The sequence below is a fragment of the Saimiri boliviensis genome, chromosome X (genome assembly GCF_048565385.1).
Source record: "Saimiri boliviensis isolate mSaiBol1 chromosome X, mSaiBol1.pri, whole genome shotgun sequence".
NCBI lineage: Eukaryota > Metazoa > Chordata > Mammalia > Primates > Cebidae > Saimiri > Saimiri boliviensis.
In genome coordinates, this window is record NC_133470.1 from 84,949,619 (window position 1) to 84,972,861 (window position 23,243).

The window sequence follows — 23,243 nt, forward strand, 5'->3', positions numbered from 1 at the left end:
TTATAGTCGGAACAATTAGTGCCTGAAGAATATCTTACTACTCAGTTATTTCCATGCTATATATATTTAAAATTATATCTTATTTCATAGTCAGAGGAAAGCCTAGAGCAGACACGATACAGATCATGAATTAAGGAATAAGCTATACACACATAATCATATCTTGCTTATAGTCGAAGGAATGTCTAGAGCAGACATGGTGCGGAGCATGATTTAAGGGAAAAACAGTTACACCAGGACAAGAATCTATGGCCCAGGTGATAGCGCCTCTGCCTGAAAAGGCATGCGCTACATAGCAGGCTGGCCCAGGCGGCAGCGTTCAGTATCGTAAAGATACCCGCTATATGGCAGGCTTGGAGCAAGAGTCACTCCTCCTGAAAAGGAGTCTCAGTACCTTGCGTCCAGTTCTTGTGGAAAGCTGGCCTCAGGTTGGCAAGCTCTCGAGCGTCCCAGGGCTTTAAACCCCTCCGGTGTAATCACGCCTAGGTGGCTGTATACCTTGTCAGCCCCGCTGCTATGTGCTGATTCAAAGCATCCTCCTACAGAAACCACTGGAAGCTGCTAGCAGGTGGCTGTGGACCCCGTCAGCTCTTCAGCTGCTGTGCTGACTCAAAGCATCCTCCTATAGAATTCCTTAGATGCTGCCTGCCCCTAGATAGGAGATTCGGCACACTGCACCCTCCTCACTGCGCACGGCCCGCCTCCGAGCCCAGGTGACCTCATGGGGGTGGGCCCCTTGTTTATTGCTCATGTGATTATCTTGACCCTATCTCTATCCTTAAGTTGACGTCACTCACTACCCTGCCCCCTAACCTGTACCCAAGAAATACAGACACTCCTGGACATTCAGGGCCTTGCCTGTCTCTGCGCGTAAGTGGCATGTCCCCCGCCCCCGTCCCCGAGCCCAGCTGTGCTTTCTTTGTCCTTCTGTTTTTGCTTCTTTATTTCTCGGATCCAGCACCTTAGCACAGCAATAGGGGACACCCCATGTCCCTGTAGGGTGGGACCCTACACGTGGATTATGGGAATGAGTGAAATGGCAGGATTTCTTCCTGTGGCTTTGGAAGGGAAAATGGTGCAGCTGCCACGCTAGAGTTCCCATGGGATCCAGCAATTCCACTGCTGGGTATAGGCCCAAAGGAATGGAAGGCAAGGTTGGAAGGGTGGTTTGCATACCCATGTTCACCGAAGCAGGATCCACAATAGCTGAAACGTGGAAGCAACCTAAATGTCCAGTGATAGCTGATTGCATAAGCAAAATGTGGTATATCCAGACAATGGAGTAGGATTCACCTTCAAAAGGAAATTCTGGCACACACTCCACCGTAGATGACCCCTGCGGACTCCATGCTAGCCACTGAAGGGCAAATACTATAGGATTCCAATTCTATGAGGGGCCTGGAGTGGTCAGATCCATAGAGACAGACAGGAGAAGGAAGGGTGGGTGCCCGGGGCTGAGGCGTGGGGAGTTGGGCTGAACGGGGCCAGAGCTTCAGTTGGGGGAAGATGAACAGGTTCTGCGGCTGGATGGCAGAGATGGCTGCACGGCACAGGAGTGTGCTTATGCCCGGGACGCACACTTAAACATGGGGAGCGCGGTGTGTTTTACGAGATGTGTATTTTGCCACAATAAAAGAAGTGAGGAGTGTGCAATGTGTGTCAGGGAGCCTCAAACTCCTGCGCCCAAGGGATCCTTCCGCCTCAGCTTCCGAAAGTGCTGGGATTACTGGCCCGAGCTGTCGAGTCCAGACAGCCCTGACTCCTGCAGCAGCTGGAGCGCCTCCGCCCGGGGGCCTAGCACCCTAGCATCCAGCCGGGCTGCTGCACACCCAGGGGAAACCCCCTCTTGCCTGTGGCTTCTCCAGCTCTGTTAAAACGGCTCGAAGGCGCCTTTGTTTTGTTCCGCACAGGAATTCCCCAAATAATAAATCACACGTGTTATCCAGACCAGGATATGGGAGACTTTCATTTTTTTTTTTTATACACACAGAAATTTTGGTCTATTCTTTAACTTAGGAAATTCAACTACGGAGTTTAAAGTATTATGCATCTGTGATCTTTCTCATTAAAGATTTTTTTTCCATCTTTATAACAGGCAGATAAAAATGTAAAACATATTTATGAACTCAACACAGTTGACCAAGCCATTCCAGGTAACAGAATGCTTTGTAAGGAGGGGCTTCCCAGTGAGACAGGGCCCCCGGTCTGAAGATGATGCCTCATTTCTGAACCCCACATCCTAGCACAAAGGTGACCTAGGGACTGAACAGTCGAAATTTACATAGGCAACTTTCTACAGCAGCAGTGAGGGTTTGCTTTTAATAGCTATTGGCCATTGGTCCTATCGGTGTGTCTACGGCAGAGAATGAGAAGAAGCCCGTGAGTGCAGCAGCACGCGCTTCATCTTCTGCAATTTCAACGTCTCGAATTTTATTTCTCGTTGAAGAACACAAAGATCCTTTTTCTTACTATCGTTTCAACAAGGACATCAAGGAGCAGTTTAAAAATGGGTAACATTCTCAGTGTGCCCTTTAGGAAAGAAGGATGGCTTTGAGTTATCTGCAGCTGGCATTTTCAGGTGGGATTTTCCTTTCTAACTGAAATTCTTTCGCCCGAGATTTGACTCCTCCTGCTCAGGGGTGACATGGCATTAATGGTAATAGTGGGAACGGTGGAGGTGAGACAAGCCTCCCGAAGGTGCCAGTCCATGTCGGTGGCTTCCATTCCAACCTCTGTCCCTCAGCTTCCAGCTGTCTCCCAGCGGCTGAGCCCCAGGCCCAACCACCTCCCTGCAAAACGTGACAGCTGCAAGTCCCGAGGGCAAGGGTCCTCCATGGCGTCACTGTGGGTGTGGCTTCCTCAGGACGGTGCCCTCCTTTACTCCCTCTGCCTTCTCTGTACTTCCCTCCCAAGTGATTGCTCATTTGGGGGAAACTGAGGCTTGGCCCGTCAGGTGCCCACACTGCAAGGATAGGCTCCCGTCAGGACCTGGTGCTCAGCTACAAATCCATGCCTTCAGGGCTGAAGCTTGGCCTCTGGATGCGAGGAGCAGGGTGGAAAGAGTGCTTTGGTGGCGGCGCCTCTGGTGTAACAGCAGACACTGAGGTGGTCTAGTGAGCACTCCTCAGCATTTGCCAGAGCAAACAGTGGGAGTCCATCTGGGTGCCAAGTGGACAGGGTCAGCTCCTCCGGGCTTCTGAGGGCCCGTCTCCCTCCACTGGCTTCTTTTGAACTCCTGGCCCTGCACCTGGCCCCTCGGACCTGTGCTCAGCTGGGGCGCTCCCTGGACTCTGGGCAGGACCCGCACCTCCAAGAGTGCTTCGTGCTCTTGAAGTTGGGGGAGTGACCAGGATGAAGGAGGTGGAATTGGAGAAACCAAAGAAAGCTGAAAACAAAACTCCCCTTTCACTAACTGAAGGGCTCCTTTTAGGTAAGAACTTCCATTGAAAGGGTTTTCTTCTCTCTGGCAGGGGTCTCAGTGCTCCAGACCTGGAGCGTCCCCTCTCCGCCTTCTCCTTGGGAATCTCAGTAGGGCCGGGCAGAGGGCAGGAGCGAAGGGTGGGAGTGGGTCATGAAGAATGAAAATGGATTGACCAGATATTCTTGCAGTCTAGTTCTCTGGAAAAAAAAAAAAACCTTACTACATTCAATAATAAAATTTCCAAATGAAAATGCCTGATAAGAGGAATATAAATATCATGCCAATAAATAGTTCCTTATGGAAATATGCATCTGGTCATATATATGTGCCTGTGTACAGATCCACACACATACATATATGTGCGCACACACACACACACACATGCACACTGCAGGTGTGCCTAGTTTTTGCCAGGGACGGGTTGCTTTGTGGCTGCAGGGATGCTTGCAGGCGGCGCCCTCGGGTGGCACCCTTCACAGCCCTGCAGAGCACTCAACTTTTTTTTTTGCACGAATATGTTGATCTGATTTCTCCCGAATGGGTGCAACAAAAGCTCCCAATAAACCCAAACCAGCCCCTGCCCACCGCATACACGCAGTGGAACTGAGTTCGTTAAAAAAGAAGCATCAATAGAAAAAAGGTGGGGAACTCAGCTCTTCGCTTCCTACTTCTCCTTCCTCCTTTGGATGAAGAACCTTCTCCTCCCCCTTCTTGTCTTCCCCTTCCTCTTTTTCCTCCACCCTGGCCTCCACTTCCCCCGTCCTGGTGAGGAGGCTGTGGCAGGCTGCACCCTTGTTGAATGGATTTGGCTTCTCGCAAATGCCCTGCCAGCAGGCTCTTCAGCCACCTTAGCTGTTCCCCCGTTTTGCAGGTGTGCGGGTCGCTATCTGTGTGTGCGTGCGTGTGTGCGTGTGACTGCGTGTGAGTCCGAGTGTGCATGTGTGCATGTGCTGAGACAAGTTCTCATTAGAGGGCCGTCTCCACGCTGTGGAGCGAGCTCCCGGGACTGGAGGGAGACACTGAAGAGGTAGCTGACTTGGTGACATGCGTGGTCAGGTAGATGCCGCTGTCTATGGCGTTGTTGTTCTGGTTGGGGGACGGGGGCGGGGGGGCCCGGAGGCGCTCCTCGTTCTCGTCCACGTCCGTGTCATCGATGAGCGGGATGTTGTGGGTATAGTCGTTAATCAGAAACTCAGGCGTGGCCATGAAGTTGTGAATGGAGGTCTTGGATTCTGGTTTCTCCAGGCCTTCATAGAGTGAGCTACGGAACGCTTTCACTACCCGGATCTGGAGTGGGAGGCGGAGGGACAGAGTGTGAGCAGAGAGGGAAGAAAGGAAGGGAAAGGAAGGGAAAGGTGGAATGAAGGAAGGAAGGAAGGAGGGAAGGAAGGAAGGAAAGAGATAGTCAGTGGCTGGCTGGTGCTGGCAAGTTCCACCCACATCAATGGCTGGGGGTCATGGCATGAGAAATGTCCACCCGTTGCTTGGAGGCTGCTCTGCCTGGCTTTGGAAAGGGTTTTCAGGTGTGGGCCTTGGTCTGGTCAACTGATTCACATGCAGGAAAAGGTGGCAGTGGCTTTCTCTGGGCTGAGCTGGGCAGACATTCTGGAACTCAAGAGTGCTGCACTAGGCTCTGGGCTGCAACCTCCCAATTCCCTGTCCTGGGGGGACAACTGGCTTTGGTGGCTTCTGGGGTCTCTGCCCAATCTGAATTCCAATTTGGTCGAAAAGAAAGATGATTTGAACAGAAGAGAACGCTGGTGAGGGGCTCTCTGCTCGATTTTACCAGAAAGTCCGAAGTAGCTTCTGGTATGAGCAAGGCCCCAGCTTATGGGCACCGCCCGGCTTTCTCTAATGGGTCTTCCTTCAGGGACCCGGCCTCCATCCCCAGCTCCCATGGCCGGAGCTGGGACCTGCCATGCCCAGAGTCTCCCTGTGGCTGACTCCACTGGCCACTTCTCTATCTTTGTCTTATTCTATCCCTCAGGTCGCTCAACACAGCTGATCATCCCTCTTTCTGGAAACTTCTCATGGCTTCCTGACGTTGCCCCTGCCGGGCCCTCTTCCGCCTCACCAGCCGCTCCAGCTCCATCTCCTCCACTGCTCTCTTATGTCCCTGGGTGCCCCAGAGCTCTGACCTGGCCCTGTCCCTGTCCCTCCTCCTCTCTGTCCATACTTCTCCGCCCTGGCCACAGTACTCAGAACTCTGAGATCAAGAATGGCCACACTTTGGATTTGCACCCACTGAAGCCTGTCTCTGCTCAGATGCCTCTGTGGCCTCCTCACAGCCCCCGAGTCTGGTTGAGTCTGTTTGAATCTGATGCTCCTGCTCCTCTGGCCTCTCTACCCCGTCCTCTCCTTTCCCTCGTCCTCCTCCATCTCCCAGTCAGACAGTCTGAAACTTGCATCTCTGCCGCTCCCCCCGCCCCCCACCCGCCACACACACCCTGGGCTTTGCTCTGTGTTGTTCCCTGGCCATCCCTTTCCACGGCAGTTTGCAGAGCTCAGATCAGTGGAACTCCCTGCAGGAAAGAGCTCCTGCCGTGCCCAGACTCCCCGACCACAGTGGCCCTCTACCCTCAGCTGAGTTCACGGCACCTCTGAAGCCCCCTGACTGGCCGGCAGGGCACTGAGCCAAGAATGAGCCCTTCCTTCCTCTGGCTTCTCCACCCTGCCTCATGCACGCAAGTCCATGCTGCCTCTCTTTGCTCCCTGGCCTCTCAGCCTGGACTCCCTCCCGCTTTTAGAACCCAAGAGTTGATGGGGAGGCCTCCACCTGGCCTTACACAGGCCAGCATCGGCCCAGCCACCAATGGTAGCTGGCCCACCTTGTACTGCCATCCCTGTAGAGGACAGCAGATGGAGCGCCAAGCTGCCAGGCGGACCCTGGGGTTCATCCAGCACCTGCCTGTCCCTCCCTATGTGAGCGGGTGGACGCAGGAGTTCTGAAGCATTTCCGGGGCCAAGGTTCTAGCTAGGATTTGGTTTTCTGGATTTAGATGAGCTGTCAGGGCTTGCTCCTGGGCTAACCCCAGCTCTGTGCCAGTTTTGGTTAATAAAGTTTGACTGGTTCAAGTTTCATGCTGTAACAGCAAAGTTGTGTCACGGCAGCAGAGACCAGGCCTGGAAAGCTAAAAATATTTCCTCTCTGGCCTTGTACAGGAAAAGTTAGCCACTCCTTAGTTTAGACAATGAATCACTCTCTTTGGTGACTTCCTTTGAGCCGTCCGGGGGCTGGACCCTGCGGCTAACCACTCAGCTAGGCCAAGCACAGCGCTCCTGAATCAACTGAAACAATGCCAACCTCATCCCCTTTCCAGTGCAAAAAGTCAGCCAGGACCGGGTGCCGTGGCTCTCCAGCCTGTAATCCAGCACTTCTGGAGGCTGAGGTGGGCCGAACGCTTGAGACCAGAAGTTCGAGACCAGCCTGGGCAACAGAGTGAGATACCCCACCCGGTTGCTATTTAAAATAAAAAAAAGTGAGCAAAAAGCTCCACAAAATTGGAATTTTCTAGCACCTTCTCTGAAATCTAGTTAGGACTTTCTCTGGATTTGGGAAAGCCACCTCTGCCAGATGGCAGATGGTCAGCTCTTTTCACTCAGGCCTTTATCCCTGGACTGCTGTCTGAATTAGAGGTAACACAGAAATTGAGAATCATTTACATTTTTAATGAAAAGAAACATAATTCAGTTTTCGCCTCATTCTTTAGGCCTTTTCTGGTACAGGACGGTAGTGTGGAAGCATCTGGGGCATCGCCTACTCCAGCTGGTGCTCATGCCCATCAAGTCACAGAAAGGACAGAAAGCTGCAGGCCTCGACCCCAGGGCTGTGTAGGGTGAGGTTGCTGGCACCAGGTGACCTTGACCACACCCTTTTCCTCGCTGAGGGGCCTCACTGCACCAGGCTCAACTCCGCAAAGGGCAGCCAGGCCACGGAGCCAACCCTTCCTTCCAGGCCTGGCTTCTGCTGCTCCAGCGTGCCCTTCCTGGATGGCATCTGCCTTGTTTGCTGCTTAACACCAGAGCCTGGCCCGGAGCAGCTGCTCAGCAGACACTTGGGGAATGTGCAAGTGACAGAGTGAGCCGCTGCAGGACGGTAGGGCTGCCCTCAACATTCTGCTGTTGGGGATGCTCAGCTTGGCTGGCGTCTAGGTGAGTCTGTTACAGCTGACAGTGAGCAGCTTTCTCCAGGCTCTGTGTTCCCTGGATTCTAATCCTGAGCTATTAAACAATGTTTCAGCATTAGTCTTACGGACTGTTTTCAGCCCATCCAACACTGAAGGATGCAGTGAATTTCAATAGAAAGCAGCAAACGTTTCTAAGAGAGGTCCATCCAGAGGGCTGGACTCCTCCTACCTGGTGCTCAAGGATGCCCCATGGCCCTGGGCCTCCTTCCCCCAGCCTGGGCTCCCCTGCCATCTTTTTAGGCTCCTGAATCACCTCCTGCTCTGCTCCCAGCCCAGGATGCCCGTCCCCCCGCCCCACCACCGCTACTGCTCCCAAAGGAATCTCATGGCCTCCAAGGCTGTCAAAGCTGTCTGCAGGCCATCAGGCCGCTGTAAATACTGCAGCTGCCAGCTGTATTACCGCCACCTTTTCCCAGACTGCCAGACTCCCACCCTGACTGCCTCCCAGGTGTCTCCCTTCGGATACCTAAGGGACCTCTCAAATTGTGGGAGGCCCGAGGGGGACTCTTATCAGTGCCCTGGCTGAACTCTGTCCACCAGCAGCCTTCCCATCCCAGTGACCCCCTGACCCAATTGCCAGACATCCGTGCGTCCTGTGGGACTGACCCTAACTCAGAAGCATCTTCCACATCCAACTCTCCCCACCTCCACTGCTGCTGCCTGGGGTACCCCACCAGCAGAGCCCTCCGTCCTGCCTGTCCTTCTCCGGGTGGAGTTTCTGAGCTCTCTCTGGCTGCCGAGCTCTCTCTGCTGCTCCCCCATCTGGCTCCAACCCTTCCAGTAGGCAGCAGAACTGGCCCACACGTCCTGACTGTGGGGAAGTTCATTGAACTGGAACCGGCAAAGCCTGTTTTACTGCAGGACAATTTAAAAAGAAAAGAAATGAAAGCACTCTCAGGAAAGATGGCCCTAGGGGTATGGCCGAGGCACCCACGAAGGCTGAGGAGGGTCAGCTTGGGCTGGGGGACTCCCTACCTACTCTGGGTGAGGCCCTCCTGTGGTCTCCCTCTGCCACGCTTCTGTGGTCCCCACAATCCTCCAGCCTTTCTCCTCTCCCATCCCCTGACACCCGAGGACCCCTCCTCTGGGTCTATGTAGTTTCTTCTGGCCCTCAGCCTTCCACTCCACCTGATGACTGACAGCCTCTTGGCTCCAGCTCCAGACTTGGGCGTAGAAGCCGAGTCTCAAACTGAGCAGGCCCGACCCCCTGGCCCCAGCCGCGCAGATCCCTTCAAACGCCATCCAGAACCTGCACTTCGTGCCCACCCTTCCCTGCCCTTAGCATGGCGGTACAAAAGCCAGAGCGTGTTTGGTCTCCCCCACGGGAAGCCCTCGGGGCCTGCCCCAGCCTCTCTGGCTCTGCCCTCTTTCACCCCTCAGCGTCCAGCACATCCCACCTCGGGGCCTTTGCTCCGTCTGCACCCCACACCAGGAAGGCTCCCCCGCAGCCCGGTGCCTACTTCTCCTTCCTTTCACCGGAAGAGAATCCCCCTGGGGCAGGGGTCTGTCTGTCTGAGTTGCTGCACCCAGCAGGGTCTCAATAGACGGGGCTGAATGTCTGGGGCCCACATGGCCTGGCACCAGTCTTCTGTGCTGGCCTCGGCCCTCCCCATGGCTTTCCACCCACTCCGTGATGCCCAGCTGGCTGGTGCTATTCCTTAATGCACCAAGCAGGGGCTCCCCAGAGCCATGGCCCCTGCCCTTTCTGCTGCCTGGCTGGGCTTCCTTCCTCTGAACTTAGCTCAAGTACCCATCCTTAGAGAGGCTGTCCCAGTTTGTTACCAGCTGCCCAGAGGACACACGCCGGGTGCTGTTGGCTTGACCCAGGCTCCCGATCTGCGTGGATGAGCAGTTCTGAGCCTTACACAGGGCGAGGGACGATGCAGACTGACAAGGGCCATCCCTGGCCACGCTGAGCCAAAGCAGAAGGGTTGTGGGTATGGAATGCCATGTGCGATGCCGCTGCTAGCCGGTTGGAGTGGAGGTGCCTGCCATGTGCATGGGGAGACGTGCCCCTGCTTAGCCTTCAAGTGATGGAGTTGGCAGTGCAGGGCCAGGGAGGAGGGTGAGGGTGGAGAAGGGCCGGGGAAGCAGGGTGACAAGCAAAGGCCTGGGGACGCCTGCCCTTCCAAGAAGAGTGGAAAAAAGGAAAGGAAGAGAGAACAGTCAAGCAAAGACTCCCGAACCACAGCGACAAAAGAAACCACAGAAGCTGTGCCTGGCGCCTTCTCACTTCCTTCTAATTCCTCAAGCGGAAACAAACCCCATCCTGCTGCTGCTGTGCTGGGCACCCGCGGGCCCAGGGGCTCCACACTCTGCTCAGTCTCAATCGCTACGGCTCACAGAGCTCAGATACTTCTGGTCAGTTTCTTCCCTGCCTGTCCACTGCTTGGCAACAGACACTGGTCCAGAGCCTTCCTTCAGAGGCAGGGACCTGTCAGCTCCCCAGGCATCTGAGCTTTGAATTTAGAGCAGATTCTGAGCACAGCAGCCAGGGAGACCCATGGGGAGCTGCTCGCCAGGAACTTTAGGGTTTCAGGCCCAAAACAACCCCTGTAGGCGTGAAGGTGAATCGCAACTTGAAAGTGACACAAAAGTGTCCTCAAGAGTTTGTAGTGATACGAACCATCAATCAACTCGGGCAATGAGAATCCAAGCTCAGATAGCCTGAACACTGGCGAGAAGATGGCTTCGGTCTCGCTTTTCTACGTGGAGGAAGAGCAAGGGGAAGGCCCCTGTCTCCCTCAGGGGGATGTCACATGCTTGAATTAGGAAAAATGGAAATGCAAACTCCACAGCTGGCTCTTTCCCCAAAGAATTGAAGCAAAGAATGGAAACGACAGACATGGGTCTGCGAGTGCTGGCAAGTTTCAGGAAAATTACCTCCCGCCCTGTGTACACACTCATGCCCTGGACTGTGTGAGCCTCGATCTGTGCTCCTGACATCAGCACTGAGCAGCTGAACTGACCTGGGCGCGATGAATCCCAGGCCTGTCGGGTGGTCAGACTGAAGAGGACCCAGGAGGAAGGCGAGTCCAGCTGCGGGACCTCCTGATGGGGAGGGCCTGGGACCAGGAGTTCTGGGATCTGCCCTAGGCTGTGTTCTGGTGTCTACTTTAGGAATTGCCTGGAAGGGCATTCCCCTGTGGTAGAGCCCAGGGTTCCAGGAAAACCTGGGGCAGGGCAGGCTCTTGGGGAGAGCTGCTACTGTTTCCACTCCAGCAGCGAGCATCTCACACAGGCCCGGTGTGGGCGCTGCAGGAAGAATGCGTGGCTGGGGTTTGTCTGTACGTCCCAGTGGAAAACAGACGTAAAAGAAAGACCTCTCGAGTGGCTTTGGTAGGGCTTTCCAAATGACCCGCACCCTCCCGTCCCTCCTGGGGGCTGACACGCAGCCCCCTGAGCCTGCTGCCCTTAGTAGACCCCAGCAGCTGAACCCCCCTCTCTGGCCAGCTCTCTCGAATATGGACACCCCATCGGGAGAGGGATGCTGCGGCCTTGGTGTGTGTGTGGTTGGGGCATGGTGCGGGTGGGCAGGCTGGGCAGGCGAGGGGCACTGGAGGCTGTCCGGAAGCCGGGAGTGAGGTCATGGCTGGCGCAGTCTGACAATGCAGGCAGAGGAGGGGCGGGCCTGTGTTGGGACTCCTGAGTCTGGAAGCAGCAAAAGCGTGGGAGGCTAGACAGGGTGGGGAGGGCTGGAATGTGTGAGCCCTGAGCCCCAGCGATCCTGCATCTCTGGACTCCTAGTCACCCTCTTGCTACTTCCTACATTGGCCCCAGGGGCACAGGGTGAGGGGATGTCATGGTACCAACCCCTGGCCCTTCTCCCTGGAGGGCCTGAGGCCCTTAGTGGGAAAGGCTGTGGATGGAGGCAGCACCAGTGCCCAGAAAGGCCCCAGACTCCCGGTGGGCTGAAAGGTAGCCTGGCTTGGAGCCGGCAAAGAGGATGGGAAACCACGAGACTCGAAGACCCTGCAGGCCTAGTTGGGGCAGCCCTCTTGTCTAGGGGAGCTCTGTCACGGCCTTCGGGGCATCTCCCATCCACCAGAAAGTTCCAAGGACAGGGTGGGCGCTGGTGCTAGTCCCCACTCTGCTGGGCCTGGCTGCCCCTCCTTCCCCTGATCTCTAGGATGAGGGTGCCGGGCTTGGTGATGTCTTGGGGTCCTTGAGGCATGGAGTGGGGGTTGGGTTCTGAGTTCTAAACCAATCCGCTGCACCGTGATGATGGCGGGAGGCGGTTTTGGCAGGAGGTGGTTTTGGCGGGAGGTGGTTTTGGCGGGTGGTGGTTTTGGCGGGTGGTGGTTTTGGCGGGTGGCTTCCAGAAGCAGGCACGTCCTTGGTGTTGCCAGGTCCCTAGCCAGCATCTTCCTCCACGGCAGAGTCCTTTGTGGGGTACTGATGTTCAGCTGGGATGGGCGTTTTAGGTCGGCCTTTGTCGGGCAGGACATCAGGACTCCTGTGACTTTACAGCAGCACCCGCCTTCTGCTGAAGCACACAGCGTGCAAGGGACAGCTGCCCTCCTCTGGCTATCTGCCACTTAGGGCCCCCATGGAATAGCTTCTGAGCATCAGGAGGGGTGGCTTCTCTCCCACTGTACTTACCCGGCACTGCCAGGCTCCAGAGGTGGGGAGAAGGGGAACAGATGGCCACGGGACGAAGGCAGGAAGGACGTGCTAGGAGCCAAGGAAGAGAGGAGAGAGAGGCCGCCCCGGGGAGGAAGTGGGGGGAATCCAGAGGGAGAAGAGACAGCAGGCCCCGCTGCAGGGCTGGGCTGGACCTGGAGAAGGGCGAGGAGCTGGCCCTGGGGTGGGATGAGGCCAGAGCTGTGAAGGCTGGAGGAACGCGTACAGTGGGGCCATGGTGGCTGCCTTCCCCTTAACTCAACAAATGGGCAGATGGACAGACAGACAGGAAGCACAGAGAAAGATGGCAAAGCAACATATGGAGGAAGTCAAGGGGGAGGGAGGCAGGGGCACAGCCATGCCCCAAGCTGCCCCTCAGCTCCCAGGAAGGAAGGTGCTGGGAGGCTACGAACCATTTCCGTCATTAACTCACTTGGCGGACCCTCCTGTTGGCCTCTTAGGTGGAGTGGCGGTGAGGCCCCCGTGGGCCCACGTCTGGGGCACTGGGGATGCTGGCTGCTTCAGCCCAACCACCATGGTGTCGGCCAATATTTGTGACCCGGGTAGGTGGCCCCGTGATGAGTGTGGAGCAAGCTGGAGGTGTGAGTGGCCTGTGGCTTGGAGGAGTGTGTGTGTGTGTGTGTGTGTGTGTGTGTGTGTGTGTGTCTGAGCGCATGTGCTCTGTTCCCAAGGGGGACAGGACAGCCCTCCTCCCTTCCTTTAAGAGCAAAGTGGCCCAAAACGACAGCTTATGCGAGAGGAGGGGTGACCCACACCAGGGACCTCTCACCAGTTCCTAAAAAAAAAGTAAAAAATAAAAAAAAGAAAAGAAGAAGAGGAAAAGAAAAGAAATCAAGCTGGAAGAGTCTGTGATGGAAGAAGGCGTGGTTAAGGTCTGCAGGGGGTGGCGTGTTCATGTTGGCAGAGGGGAGCGCTTCGGGGGCTCGCTAGAAGGAAAGGAAAGAGGTACCGTAGAACCATCCTGGCAAGGCTCTGGGCCCACGCGCGAACATTTACTGCTTGGTGTGTAAAGTCTCTTGGGTTTGTTGGAAGGAGCAGGCCGCGTGGCTGGGCCCACTGGGTTCCCTGCGTTCTCTCTCACCAGGGGGGTATGGTCAGCGGTAGAGTGGCCTTTCCTTTGTCTTTGTAAAAATATGTGAGCAATTATGGAACTTTCTACCGCCTTAGGATAGCCCCTGGGTTCTCTTTAAAATGTGACCAACGTGGTGGGAACTTTTCATGGCACCCTCTCAAAGGGAAGTGGTTTCTCTCGGTTTCTCAGAGGAAAGAGAGGAGAGTGTGTGGGTTAAGGATTGGGCTAAAGCCTGACCCCGAGGCTCCTGGGCACGCTGCCGGCGCAATGACTCTGCAGGGGTCATTGGCTACCACTGAGCCCACCTGGGGACAGGCGACAGCGGGATCCTTAGGAAACCAACTCAAGGAAGATGCTGGAAGCGGCCGCCCCAGTTCCTGGATAGGTGGCCTGGATCCTTCCACGGCAAACAGTGCGGGAAAGGCACCTACCACCCCTGCAGCCCTGGGAAAGCGGCCCTGAGCCCACGCGCTGCCCTGACGCTGCACCACTGAACACCAAGCAAGGCCCCGGCCTGACCCCAGACACCTCCAGAAACGGCCCAAGTTCATGAAGAACCGTCGGCAAAGGCAGACAGGTTCAAGAAAGGAAAACCAATGGCACAAGGAGCACTGAACACAAACCAAACACCAAAGAAAGCAAAGAACAGGAGGTCCGGAGTGCCGTGCGTTGGATACATTTCATAAAAGAATATGGCTTTTGAGAGACACCGTCTGGGCGGGAAGGACTGGACAGGGCGGTAAAGAAAGAACAGAAAAGCCACGGTGAGCGGGAGGCAAGACTGGAAAAGAGAGAGGCCGAGCTGGGGAGGCTTATTCTTCCCCAGAGATGCCATTTATGGGAGAAAAGGGAAGTCAAGACTCACTCCCAGCAGCACTGGTGGGATTGGCAGCAGAGAGAATTACGTGAGTAGGGCTAGAAAGATTGGTTACGTCATGGAGCTGGCTGAGGACCGAGGACCGCCGGCGCACAGCACCCTGCAATGAAGCGCTTCTCTTGAAGGTACTCACTACCTCCATCTGTGGGAGAGAAAATGAGATAAAGTGTGGCTTGCACTGTTGTCCAGGCTACTGCGGGGGGGAGGACACATAGGGCGACAGCAAAGCGTCACTGGGTCACCCCGCTCACTGGGAGCTGGCGATGTTTGGACAGGGCCCCGACCGAGGCTGGCCTCTGTGCCACCCACCGAGAGAGGGATTGCTGAGCAGATGGTTAGTGGTCATGAGATCGGGAAGGGAAGGGGTCACGAGTTGGGGGCAGACAGCAAACATCTCAGAAATGCCCCTTGCAAGCCACTCGTCAGGAAGCACTTCGTAGTTCTCAACGGTTTTTTTTTTTTCCGCCCCAACACACCTGAGGGACAGGACACGCTCCTACCAGAACCGGCCCTGCTTCCTCTAAACCCTGAGGGTTTGTGCCTCACGCTCTGTCTGCCTGCCCGTCTCTGCTAGCTTCTGCGGCTCATTGCAGTGACTTGGCGGGGCGCGCCCTCCAAACCTCAGTAGCGGAATGGACCCGGCAGGAGGGGGCATTTTCCCACTGACCGGCCGGCATGGCTTCGCTTTTTCCCCACTCTGACAGCTTTCTACAAGTTGAAGGGGAAGCGAGGCTCGGGAAACTGAGGCCCACAAGAGGACCTTGACCCAGTGTCTTTGGATTTCCTGACCTGCCCTTGGCTGGCATGGGAACTCGTGTCCATCTGGCTGGAGGTGATGTGAACAGCAAAGACAGTGTGTGCATCTGGAGCCCAAAGCTACCTGCTCCAGCCCGAGCCCTGCAGTGGCTACATGGTGGCCACCAGGTTCAGCTAGGTGTCTTGACGTGGGCCACGGCTTCGTGCAAGAAGGCAGCTTGAATATTCAGACTACCCCCGTAACTGAGCAAAATGAGGATGTCCTCCACTTCAACCCTTGACGCGCTTCAGAAAGGACTCCTCCTTCTTCTCAGCCTGCCCAGTCCCCTTCTGGCCAGCACATCCCACTTCCTCGCTTGTGACAGGGGAACCTCGTGGTGCTGGCTGCAACTGTGAGGAATGCATACTGAGTGGATCAGCGCACGGAAGGAAGATGGTTGATGTGACGGTGTCGCGGTGGCTTGGGGCGGTCTCCTGTCTAGATTCAGGAAAGGACTCTCACTGCCGCAAAAGTGAAGAGGGACGGGAAAGATGCCTTTCCTGCCTCAGGTTTGTGCTGGCCTGGCCTGGCTACAGATGGTGTCCCGGTGGGAGAGCCACATCAGTGACAATACCGCAGTTGCCACCACCCCATACCCAGAAGCCCAACAGCTGGGCCAGGAGCAAGGCCCAGTCGCTGGTGAAGCTTCTCTTTGGGTCATAATGGGTGCAAAAAAGACAGACCGAGTCATGAGCGCTTCAAACAGCTACATGTTGTGGGTTTGAAGGACTCTTTTATTCTGGAAGGCACCCTGTCCGCCTGGTGCGTTGATGTGTTAGTGTGGAACGGTGGTGCGAGCAGGTAGCAGCTTACAAAATGCCTTCACTCAGCAACGTCAAAGCGTGTGCCAGCCTCCAAAATCTGGGGAGCGATTTTGGGGTTCATAAAATGCAGAAATCTGGGGCCAGCTGCCTAGGAAATGCTTTCCTTGCCTTCAGACATATGTACAACCTGATGGGCTTTTCCTTTAGCTCCATTTTTTTTCCAGCAGGTATTTGGAATCAAAGAGAGCAGATGCTCTTTCACAGTTGGCTAACAGAACTGACTGGTTTGGCATTCCTGAGAAACACGGTGAGTTGCATGTGACAAAGTCGAAGCGAAAAGCCTTGGGGATCAGGAGCCAAGGGGAAAGGAGTGCGTCCTGCTCCCAGGGTCGCCGTTTCCTCAGAGGCAAAGTAGGGCGTCACCAGCCCGTGTCTCTCTAGGCACTGACAATTGGAACAGCCTGGAACTCTAAGACTAACCAATGGCTCCCACATACAGAGGACACGAGACACATAGGTGGCCAGGGTACTACTGATGCCACCGGACACTTCAGATCCGGGCAGGGTTGCTGTCTCAGCTGCTGGAAAAGCTAATGTTGCCTTTGGCTGCATTGGCAAAAGTGAAGCCTGCTGTCCACACCCCCAACTCCAGGCTTAGGCAGCTCTGGGCTCTGTAGCACAACAGGGGTGTGACAGATAAGAGCCCAACTGGGGGCAGCTGGGGGGCTCATAGGCATGGTCTAGTAGAAGGCACAGTTGAACTGCTAGGAGGGAATTGGGGGAGACGGATGCTGCTTCTAACATTTGATGTGTTGTAAATTTAGCACAGAAATATGTATTTCGGGGAACGAGAAAAGGCTGTTTGTAGTGCAGCCCTGGCCTATCCGGGCACTGGGCTTGAGGCATTAGCCCTTGCACTTGGGAGGGAGATGCAGTCCAGCTGGCTACAAAGCCGGCTCTCCTTCCTCGCCGGGGCTGTCTGTGTTCCGGCCAGGCCAGGGGGTAGATAACAGTGCTGAGTCCGAACCTAAGACACCCTTCTCAGGCTGCGCTGTGTGAGGTGCCTCGGATGCCAGCCCCACTTCCCAGTTCTCAGATTTAAATGTGAAGTTCTCCTGTGCCCCGACCTAGCCCTGCATGATCGTGATCTCTGGGGTAGGCCTGGGGACTCTGTAGCTCTGGAAAGTTCGGCAGGAACTCTGACATGCCCCAACTCGAGTGCCCTGGGCTGGCAGCACAGGTAGCCCGTGGTGGGAGTGGAGTCAGAGCGGGCTTTGTAAGCATGAGGGCCCCAGGAGGCGCGTGGGAGTTGTGGAGATGCAGTGCACAGGCGGCCAGGGGTGCAGGGGTGCAGGAGGACGGGTTGACATCGAGAGGCAGGAGCCTGGACTTCATCCTTAGAACAATGGACACAGGCTCCACCAGTTGCACTGCAGAGGGCGGCGTTGCAGGGGCTGAGTGGAGGCAAGGCAAGCAAGGGAGGCTGCGGCCTGGGGGATGGGGCTGCCCTGAGGCTGGGCCCTTGATACCCCTGGGAGGGAACAGGACCCAGGGCACCGAGAGGAGTCTTGGGCAAGTTGCATGGATGATTCTTTGGGACAAGCCCTTGGTGATGTGTGACAGACCCTGGGAAGGGCTGTGGCCTCAGGCCCTACCTAGATAGACTCCTGATGGACGCCCAGCCAGGTGTTCCCGCTTCGCCTGGGGCTGGTGGCTTAGGCGGGCCCTGGCTGCGAGGCCAAGTGCGCAGGACCCCAGGGAGGACTGGGGGTCTGGGACAGAGGCTGAAGGGGCAGGGAGCGACGGCTGTGACCTGAGAGACGGTGGCCCAGGCCTTGCAGGAGGAGGTGGAGTGTGAAGCATGCTGGGTGGCCCTCTGGAGGCTGCTGGGGGAAGGGCAGGCCGTGAAGGAGAGGCGGCTGTGGGAGAGGGGCGTGGCTCTTCCTTCCTCCCCGGCCAGGACTTTCAGCGCTCAGGGGCCACAGCAGGGTAGGGCAAGGGCTGAGCAGGAGGTGGGGGTGCCAGGCGGGTGAGGACAGCAAGTCTCCAGGCAGTGCCCACAGCAGGCAGGAGCGATGCAGGGATAGCCCGACCTCAGGAGCCGGAGGGGAGCCTTGCAGACCTAGGCGCGCGCCGTTTCTGGGGAGTGGTGGGCAGAGGCCGGGCTGCAGTGGGATCACAAGAGAGGTCCAGGGAGGGGTGTGGAGACACAGCGAGTCTGGAACGTTCTGGCAAGGAGGTTGGCTGGGAGGACATGGGGACAAGGGAGTGGGGTAGCTCTGGCAAGTGCCCGCTGCTGGCGGCAGTGGTGACCACCTGACTTCAGGAGAGAACCCAGCTGACGGCCTTGGTCTTGGCCGACCCTAATGGTAGGAGATTTGGATGAACAGAAAGGACCAACTAGGTGGCCAGAGTCCACATCCCAAATGAAGCCTCCCCATCGCATTTATGGTGTCATCCAGTCAACCTTGAGCTCGCTGGTGGCTGTTTGAAACGGGCCTGTCTTCCCGAGAATGTCACTTGCCCATGATCTGGGGCGGTTCCCGCCAAGTAAAGGGAGCCCCCGCAGTGATGAGGACAGCGCTGTCCCGTGCCTCTGAGAGAGCCATTAGTCACCCCCACACACCTTTAGCTACAGGGGACACCTGCGCTCTGAAGGAGGTGTCAGGGAAAGGCGACCTCAGTGCCACAGCCATCAGTGGGCACATCCTGGAATGGCAAAGGGGACACCAGCAGCTGCTTTTGTGACCTTAGCAGCAAGACCAAAGGGCTTCCCTGTGGGTGTTGGGTGCAGACAGCCGCTCTCGGCTGCCGCTGCCAACTTGCCTCTAGCATCTCGGGATGAAAGCGCCCGGGCAAGAGCGAGGTGGGGCTTACCTGAGTCTGAATCCGGTTCAGGCCCCGGAACCAGAGGATCTGGCCCCTGCGGAGCTCCCGCTCGGCGTGGTCGATCTCTTCCTCGCCTTCGGCAAGCTCCTCGTCTGTCATCTCATCCTTCCCCGGCCCGTGCCCAGCTTCCTTCAGGCACTTGAGCTGGCTGGTGGGGATGGTGGCAATGACCTGGGGAAGCCACACGGAGATGGCTGTGAGAGCCAGGCTGAGCTGCATCTGCCTGGCGTCAAGGTCCCCTCTGCAGAGGGAGACGCCAGCCTCCTTCCTCCAAAGGATGTCATTTGTTTTTTGTGATTAAGCAAAGGGAGTAAAGGTACAGCAGCCCCCATCTCTGTCCCCCAGGAACTCGCAGCCCCTGGGGAACTGGTGTAGTGTTCCCCGGGGGTGGGGGGGGACTGAGGCACATTTTCAGGAGTATGTGGAGCTCTGGGCCCACTCCTCCTCCACGGAGTCCCATTCAGCCAAAGGGCCCAGGAGTCGAGCACTGTGCAGCAAGGGCTCCTAGGAGAGATCGCTAAGCCCCGGGAACATCCTGCCTGAAAGCAGCATGGCTTACTGGGGCCGGGGGCTGGGGGCCGTGCCCTGTACTCTACACAAACAGCCGGGCCTCCGGAAGGCTGGAGATGGAGGCCAGCCACGTGAGCACAGCATGGCTCTGTGAACCACCCCAAGAAAAGCTGTGGACATCAGGGCTGGGTGAGCTGCCTTGGTTGACAATACTCCCTGCATGTTGCTCCACACCGTTGCTGGGAGACACACCTGGAGCTCTGGCCTAGTCTCTCCTGGAGAGGGCATCTCCTGGGGTAAGACCTGTGCATCGGGGGAAGGTGGGAAGTGACAAGGAGGGTGGCAGCTGGAAAGGCAGGAGTGAAGAGAGGGCCACTTCCCAGTAGCTTTGCATATTGCAGGCCCCTGGGAAGTGGGGGGAACAGTCTAGAAGGACGCAGGGGAAGCTGTAGAAAGGGAGTTCTAGAATAAGACGTCCCGTCTGTCTGGTGTGTCTGAGCCAGTGTCCTTCTTGAACGTGACCAGGTGGGGACTTGAGGACTGGTTCACAGACATTCCCTTCTGTTAGTTTTTCACTTGAAGATGCTTTATCTTTGTAATTGAACAAGGTTAAAAATGAAAAAGACAAGCTGGTAACCCAGAGAGGCTGAGCTACGGGCTGGTGCCATGTTCCTGGGGGGAAATGTAGGCCAGTGGCCTGGGAGCTTGAAGGTCAAGAAGCGGGCGTGGCACCCCCTTGGGCTGTGGTTAAAGTCCACGTTTGGGAAGTGAAGGGACTCCGTGGAGAGACCAGATTCTAGTGTGATTGGGAGGTGAGGTGCAGTAGCGGAGGAAAAGGAGAATTCTTAAATGAGGCAGAGGAATTGGGAGGACTGTCCCTGAGGACACTAATGCTGGGGTGGGCAAGAAGGCTGGCATCTATAGCAGCTGCAGCAGCCCCTGTGGTCAGCAGCCAGAACCAGCAGATCAAAAACACTTTGGGAGGCGGAGGCAGGCAGATCACTTGAGGTCAGGAGTTCAAGGGCAACGTGGCAAAACCCCGTCTCTACAAAAAATACAAAAATCAGTCTGGTGTGGTGGAATGTGGGAGGCTGAGATAGGAGGGTCACTTGGGCCTGGGAGTTTGAGGCAACAGAACAAGACCCTGTCTCAAAAAAAAAAAAAAAAGAAAGAAAAAGAAACAAAAGCTGGAATGTGCTCCCGAGTTCATGGTGCCCAGCGTGGCTGGATCTGGAGTAAGGAAGTGATCAAGGTTCATTAAGGTCACCAAGGTAGGGCCCTGATCCTACTGCATTAGTGCTCCTAAGAAAGGAGGCACCAGAGACCCTGTTCCATCTCTCCACCACATGAGCACAGATTGAGGAGGCGGCTGTCTGCAAGCCAGGAAGGAACCCTCACCAGGAACCGGCCCTCTGGCTCCCTGGTCTCAGATGTCCAGCCTCCGGGACTTTGAGAAACTAAGTGTCTGTTGTCCAAGGCTCCCAGTCTATGGAGCCGATGAAGATGGAGTAAGTGAATCCTAAACACCCAGGCTGTTTCTTCCTGATCTGACTGTAGGATCCCAGAGACTCCCGGTGTGCGGCTTCAGCTGCAGCTCACAGAGCTGGATGTGGGGCTCGCTGTCCTTTCCAGCAGAACAAAAGATTTCCTAATTTCTCTCGAGATTTTCCCTTCAGACTTTGTCTTCACCCCATGGCTTATTGACCAGGGTGCTGTTTGATTGATTTAAAATATGTAGGAATTCCCCAAGCTACCCACCCAGTTTGAAGGGACAATTTTTGACTCTTATCATGGAAAGGGGAGCTATGGGCAGTTTTCCTGGGCCACGTCACATCCCGGCCATGTTCCTTTGCATTCTTTTGCTGACACCATCCCTTGTGGCCTGTCCCTGGGTCCTGGTGTGTCAGAGGCCTGAGGACACAGTATGCTTCCTGGGCTGTGGACCCCAAGGCTCTGGAGCAGGGTTAGGGCCGTGGGGCCATCACAGAAGCTGTCTGTAGGGCAGTCTGGAATGAGGGGCAGGGCTGTCACTCACCTGTCCCCAGACCAGCTCCCCAACACCAACAAACAGGCACCAGAGCCACTGTTCCGTGGACAGCGGGGAGCAGCTGAAGGGCTTCCCGCCAAACTGGACGATAACAATCTACAGAGGGCAGGTGAGAGAGAGAGGCAGGTCCAGCCGCAGCTCCCCAGCCACCCTTGTCCTCCAGTGCCTTGAAGGCCCAGCCACCCTGGTCAGTTCCCCCAGGCACACAGGCTGCTCCCTTGAGAGGACCACAAGGCCAGGGGTGCTGTGACACCAGGCCTGCGGGCACACCGGACACGCCTCATTTTGGAGGACCCTAGAACCTGCTGGTCACCCTGCCTTGGCCTCCTGCCTCCTTGGGAGGCATCCAATTCTCAGGGGCAAGCTTTCCAGATGCAAACACCCTGTCCCCCGTTGGACTGTAGCAGTCCCTGCCACTATCTTCCTGCCTTCAGTACCCAGGGCCAGGTACCAGACAAGCGGGAGTGCCCCATGCCCTAGAACTGCTGCAATGACACAGCCTACCCAGTCCTGAGCCTACCAGCCACCCCGCCTCACCCACTTGTCCCCGAAGGAACCACGGCACAGGCTCTTGTCCACAGCTTCCACACCCTGGCTCCTGCCTGGCGCTCTACCACGCGGGATCTGTGAGTCATAAACTGTCTTTCAGTGGCAACCGTCTCCTGACCTATTGGCCTTACTATACCTCAATTTTTCTACAAATAGACATGGGGGCTGAGCAGCCTGTCCACAGCCCTGTGGGAAGCAGAGGTTAGTGTGTCAGCACTGATCACAGAGGGCATCTGCAAAAGAACCTTCTGGAGCTATGGCAGCCTCGTGCCAAGGAATTAAGTACTAGGAATGGGAATGGCGGACCTAGAGGGGGCCAGGGAGGACTCCTTCCAGGACCTGTGAGAAAAGTTAGCTCTGATGAAGGCTCATGAAAACCTTTTGAAAACCAGGGGGCTAACGCAGGGCAAGGCCAGTGAGATTTGGAAGATGAAGAAGGCCCGCTCCACCATGCAGAGAGGACCGGGGGCCACAGGAAAGCCAGATGGGGTGGGGCTGCTTCTGGGAGTGGAGGTGCAGAGGCCGTACCTGGATCCCGAAGGTGCCCAGGACGATGGTGCAGAAGATGGGGTTGCTGAAGATCCCGTCGAAGACGTTCCTCTCGCCGTGGATCTTGCGGGCGTTGATCTCGTTGCAGAGCTGCATGAGGACGAAGGTGTTGAAGATGATGGTGTAATGCTCTGAGGGGGGCGAGTGCAGCGGTGCGTTCCTCCCGCTGTCGATGTCGAAGAAGAGCTCTCCTGGAAGGTGGGGGCGCCTGCATGAGGGAGCAGCCCCCACGGGGGCCGGGCAACACTCCCCACTCAGGCACAGCCATCTCAGTGCGTGACGCATCACTCAGGAGCAAGACCACAATGTGCAGCTGCTGAGAGGGGTCTCTTGTCCCAGGGGACGGCCAATTCCAGCTCACAGACAAGGCCACAGACAAGACAGCCAGACTACAGGCTCAACCGACCAGAGTCCTGAGACCCTATCAGGCCAGGGACAGACCCAGGGGTGGTGTCCCTGAGCCTGAGGGCCGAAGGAAGAGGTTAAGAAGGGATGCTCTTAAGCTGGCTTTCCTCAGGTGCCCTCCTCCTCCCTCTCTCTCTCATGGTCCCCCTGGTCCCACAGCTTCCAGCACAGCACCTCTGTCACTCCGTGGGAGCAATCGTCACGGGGTAACTGTGGGCTGTGCTGTTCCTAGGGTTACCGTGGCCACTCTGGGGCTAGGTAGAGGCTGGGAGCCGGAAGTCAAGACATAAACTGTTTCTCAGCTGCTCAGGGGCCTGGGAGGAGAGGCTGAGAAAGAGCTGCAGGCTCCCAGCAGGCCTCGCTGGAGGGTTGCTGGCCTGGCCCATTTGCTCCTTCCCCTGGGTGTTGTCCAGTCAAGAACTGCATCGTCCCACCCCGTACTGGGCCCGGGGACACAGGTGGAGGGACACCAGACAGAATCTGAGCCCGAGGTGCTGGCCACAGTGTCCCGAAGGCCTCCTGCGTGCCCCTGG

General features: G+C 56.5%; 1 protein-coding gene across 15 annotated transcripts in view; it reads right to left on the reverse strand.

Moving 5' to 3' along the window:
• Positions 1-1,948: 1,948 nt before the first annotated feature.
• ATP2B3 (ATPase plasma membrane Ca2+ transporting 3) overlaps positions 1,949-23,243 on the reverse strand; it is a 62,455-nt gene continuing 41,160 nt past the window's right edge. For 3 of the 15 annotated variants that reach the window (XM_074392127.1, XM_039464164.2, XM_039464162.2), the window contains 5 exons: positions 22,285-22,496; positions 21,196-21,303; positions 18,639-18,821; positions 14,190-14,343; positions 4,584-4,708 (listed from right to left, as the gene is read on the reverse strand). In XM_074392127.1, the coding sequence (XP_074248228.1) occupies positions 4,683-4,708; positions 14,190-14,343; positions 18,639-18,821; positions 21,196-21,303; positions 22,285-22,496 (683 nt within the window). In that variant the 3' untranslated portion in view covers positions 4,584-4,682. Of the gene's footprint in view, positions 4,709-13,984; positions 14,344-17,409; positions 17,927-18,638; positions 18,822-21,195; positions 21,304-22,284; positions 22,497-23,243 lie in introns of those variants that run through there. The other 12 variants (XM_074392125.1, XM_039464161.2, XM_039464160.2 and 9 more) reach the window with 8 other exon arrangements.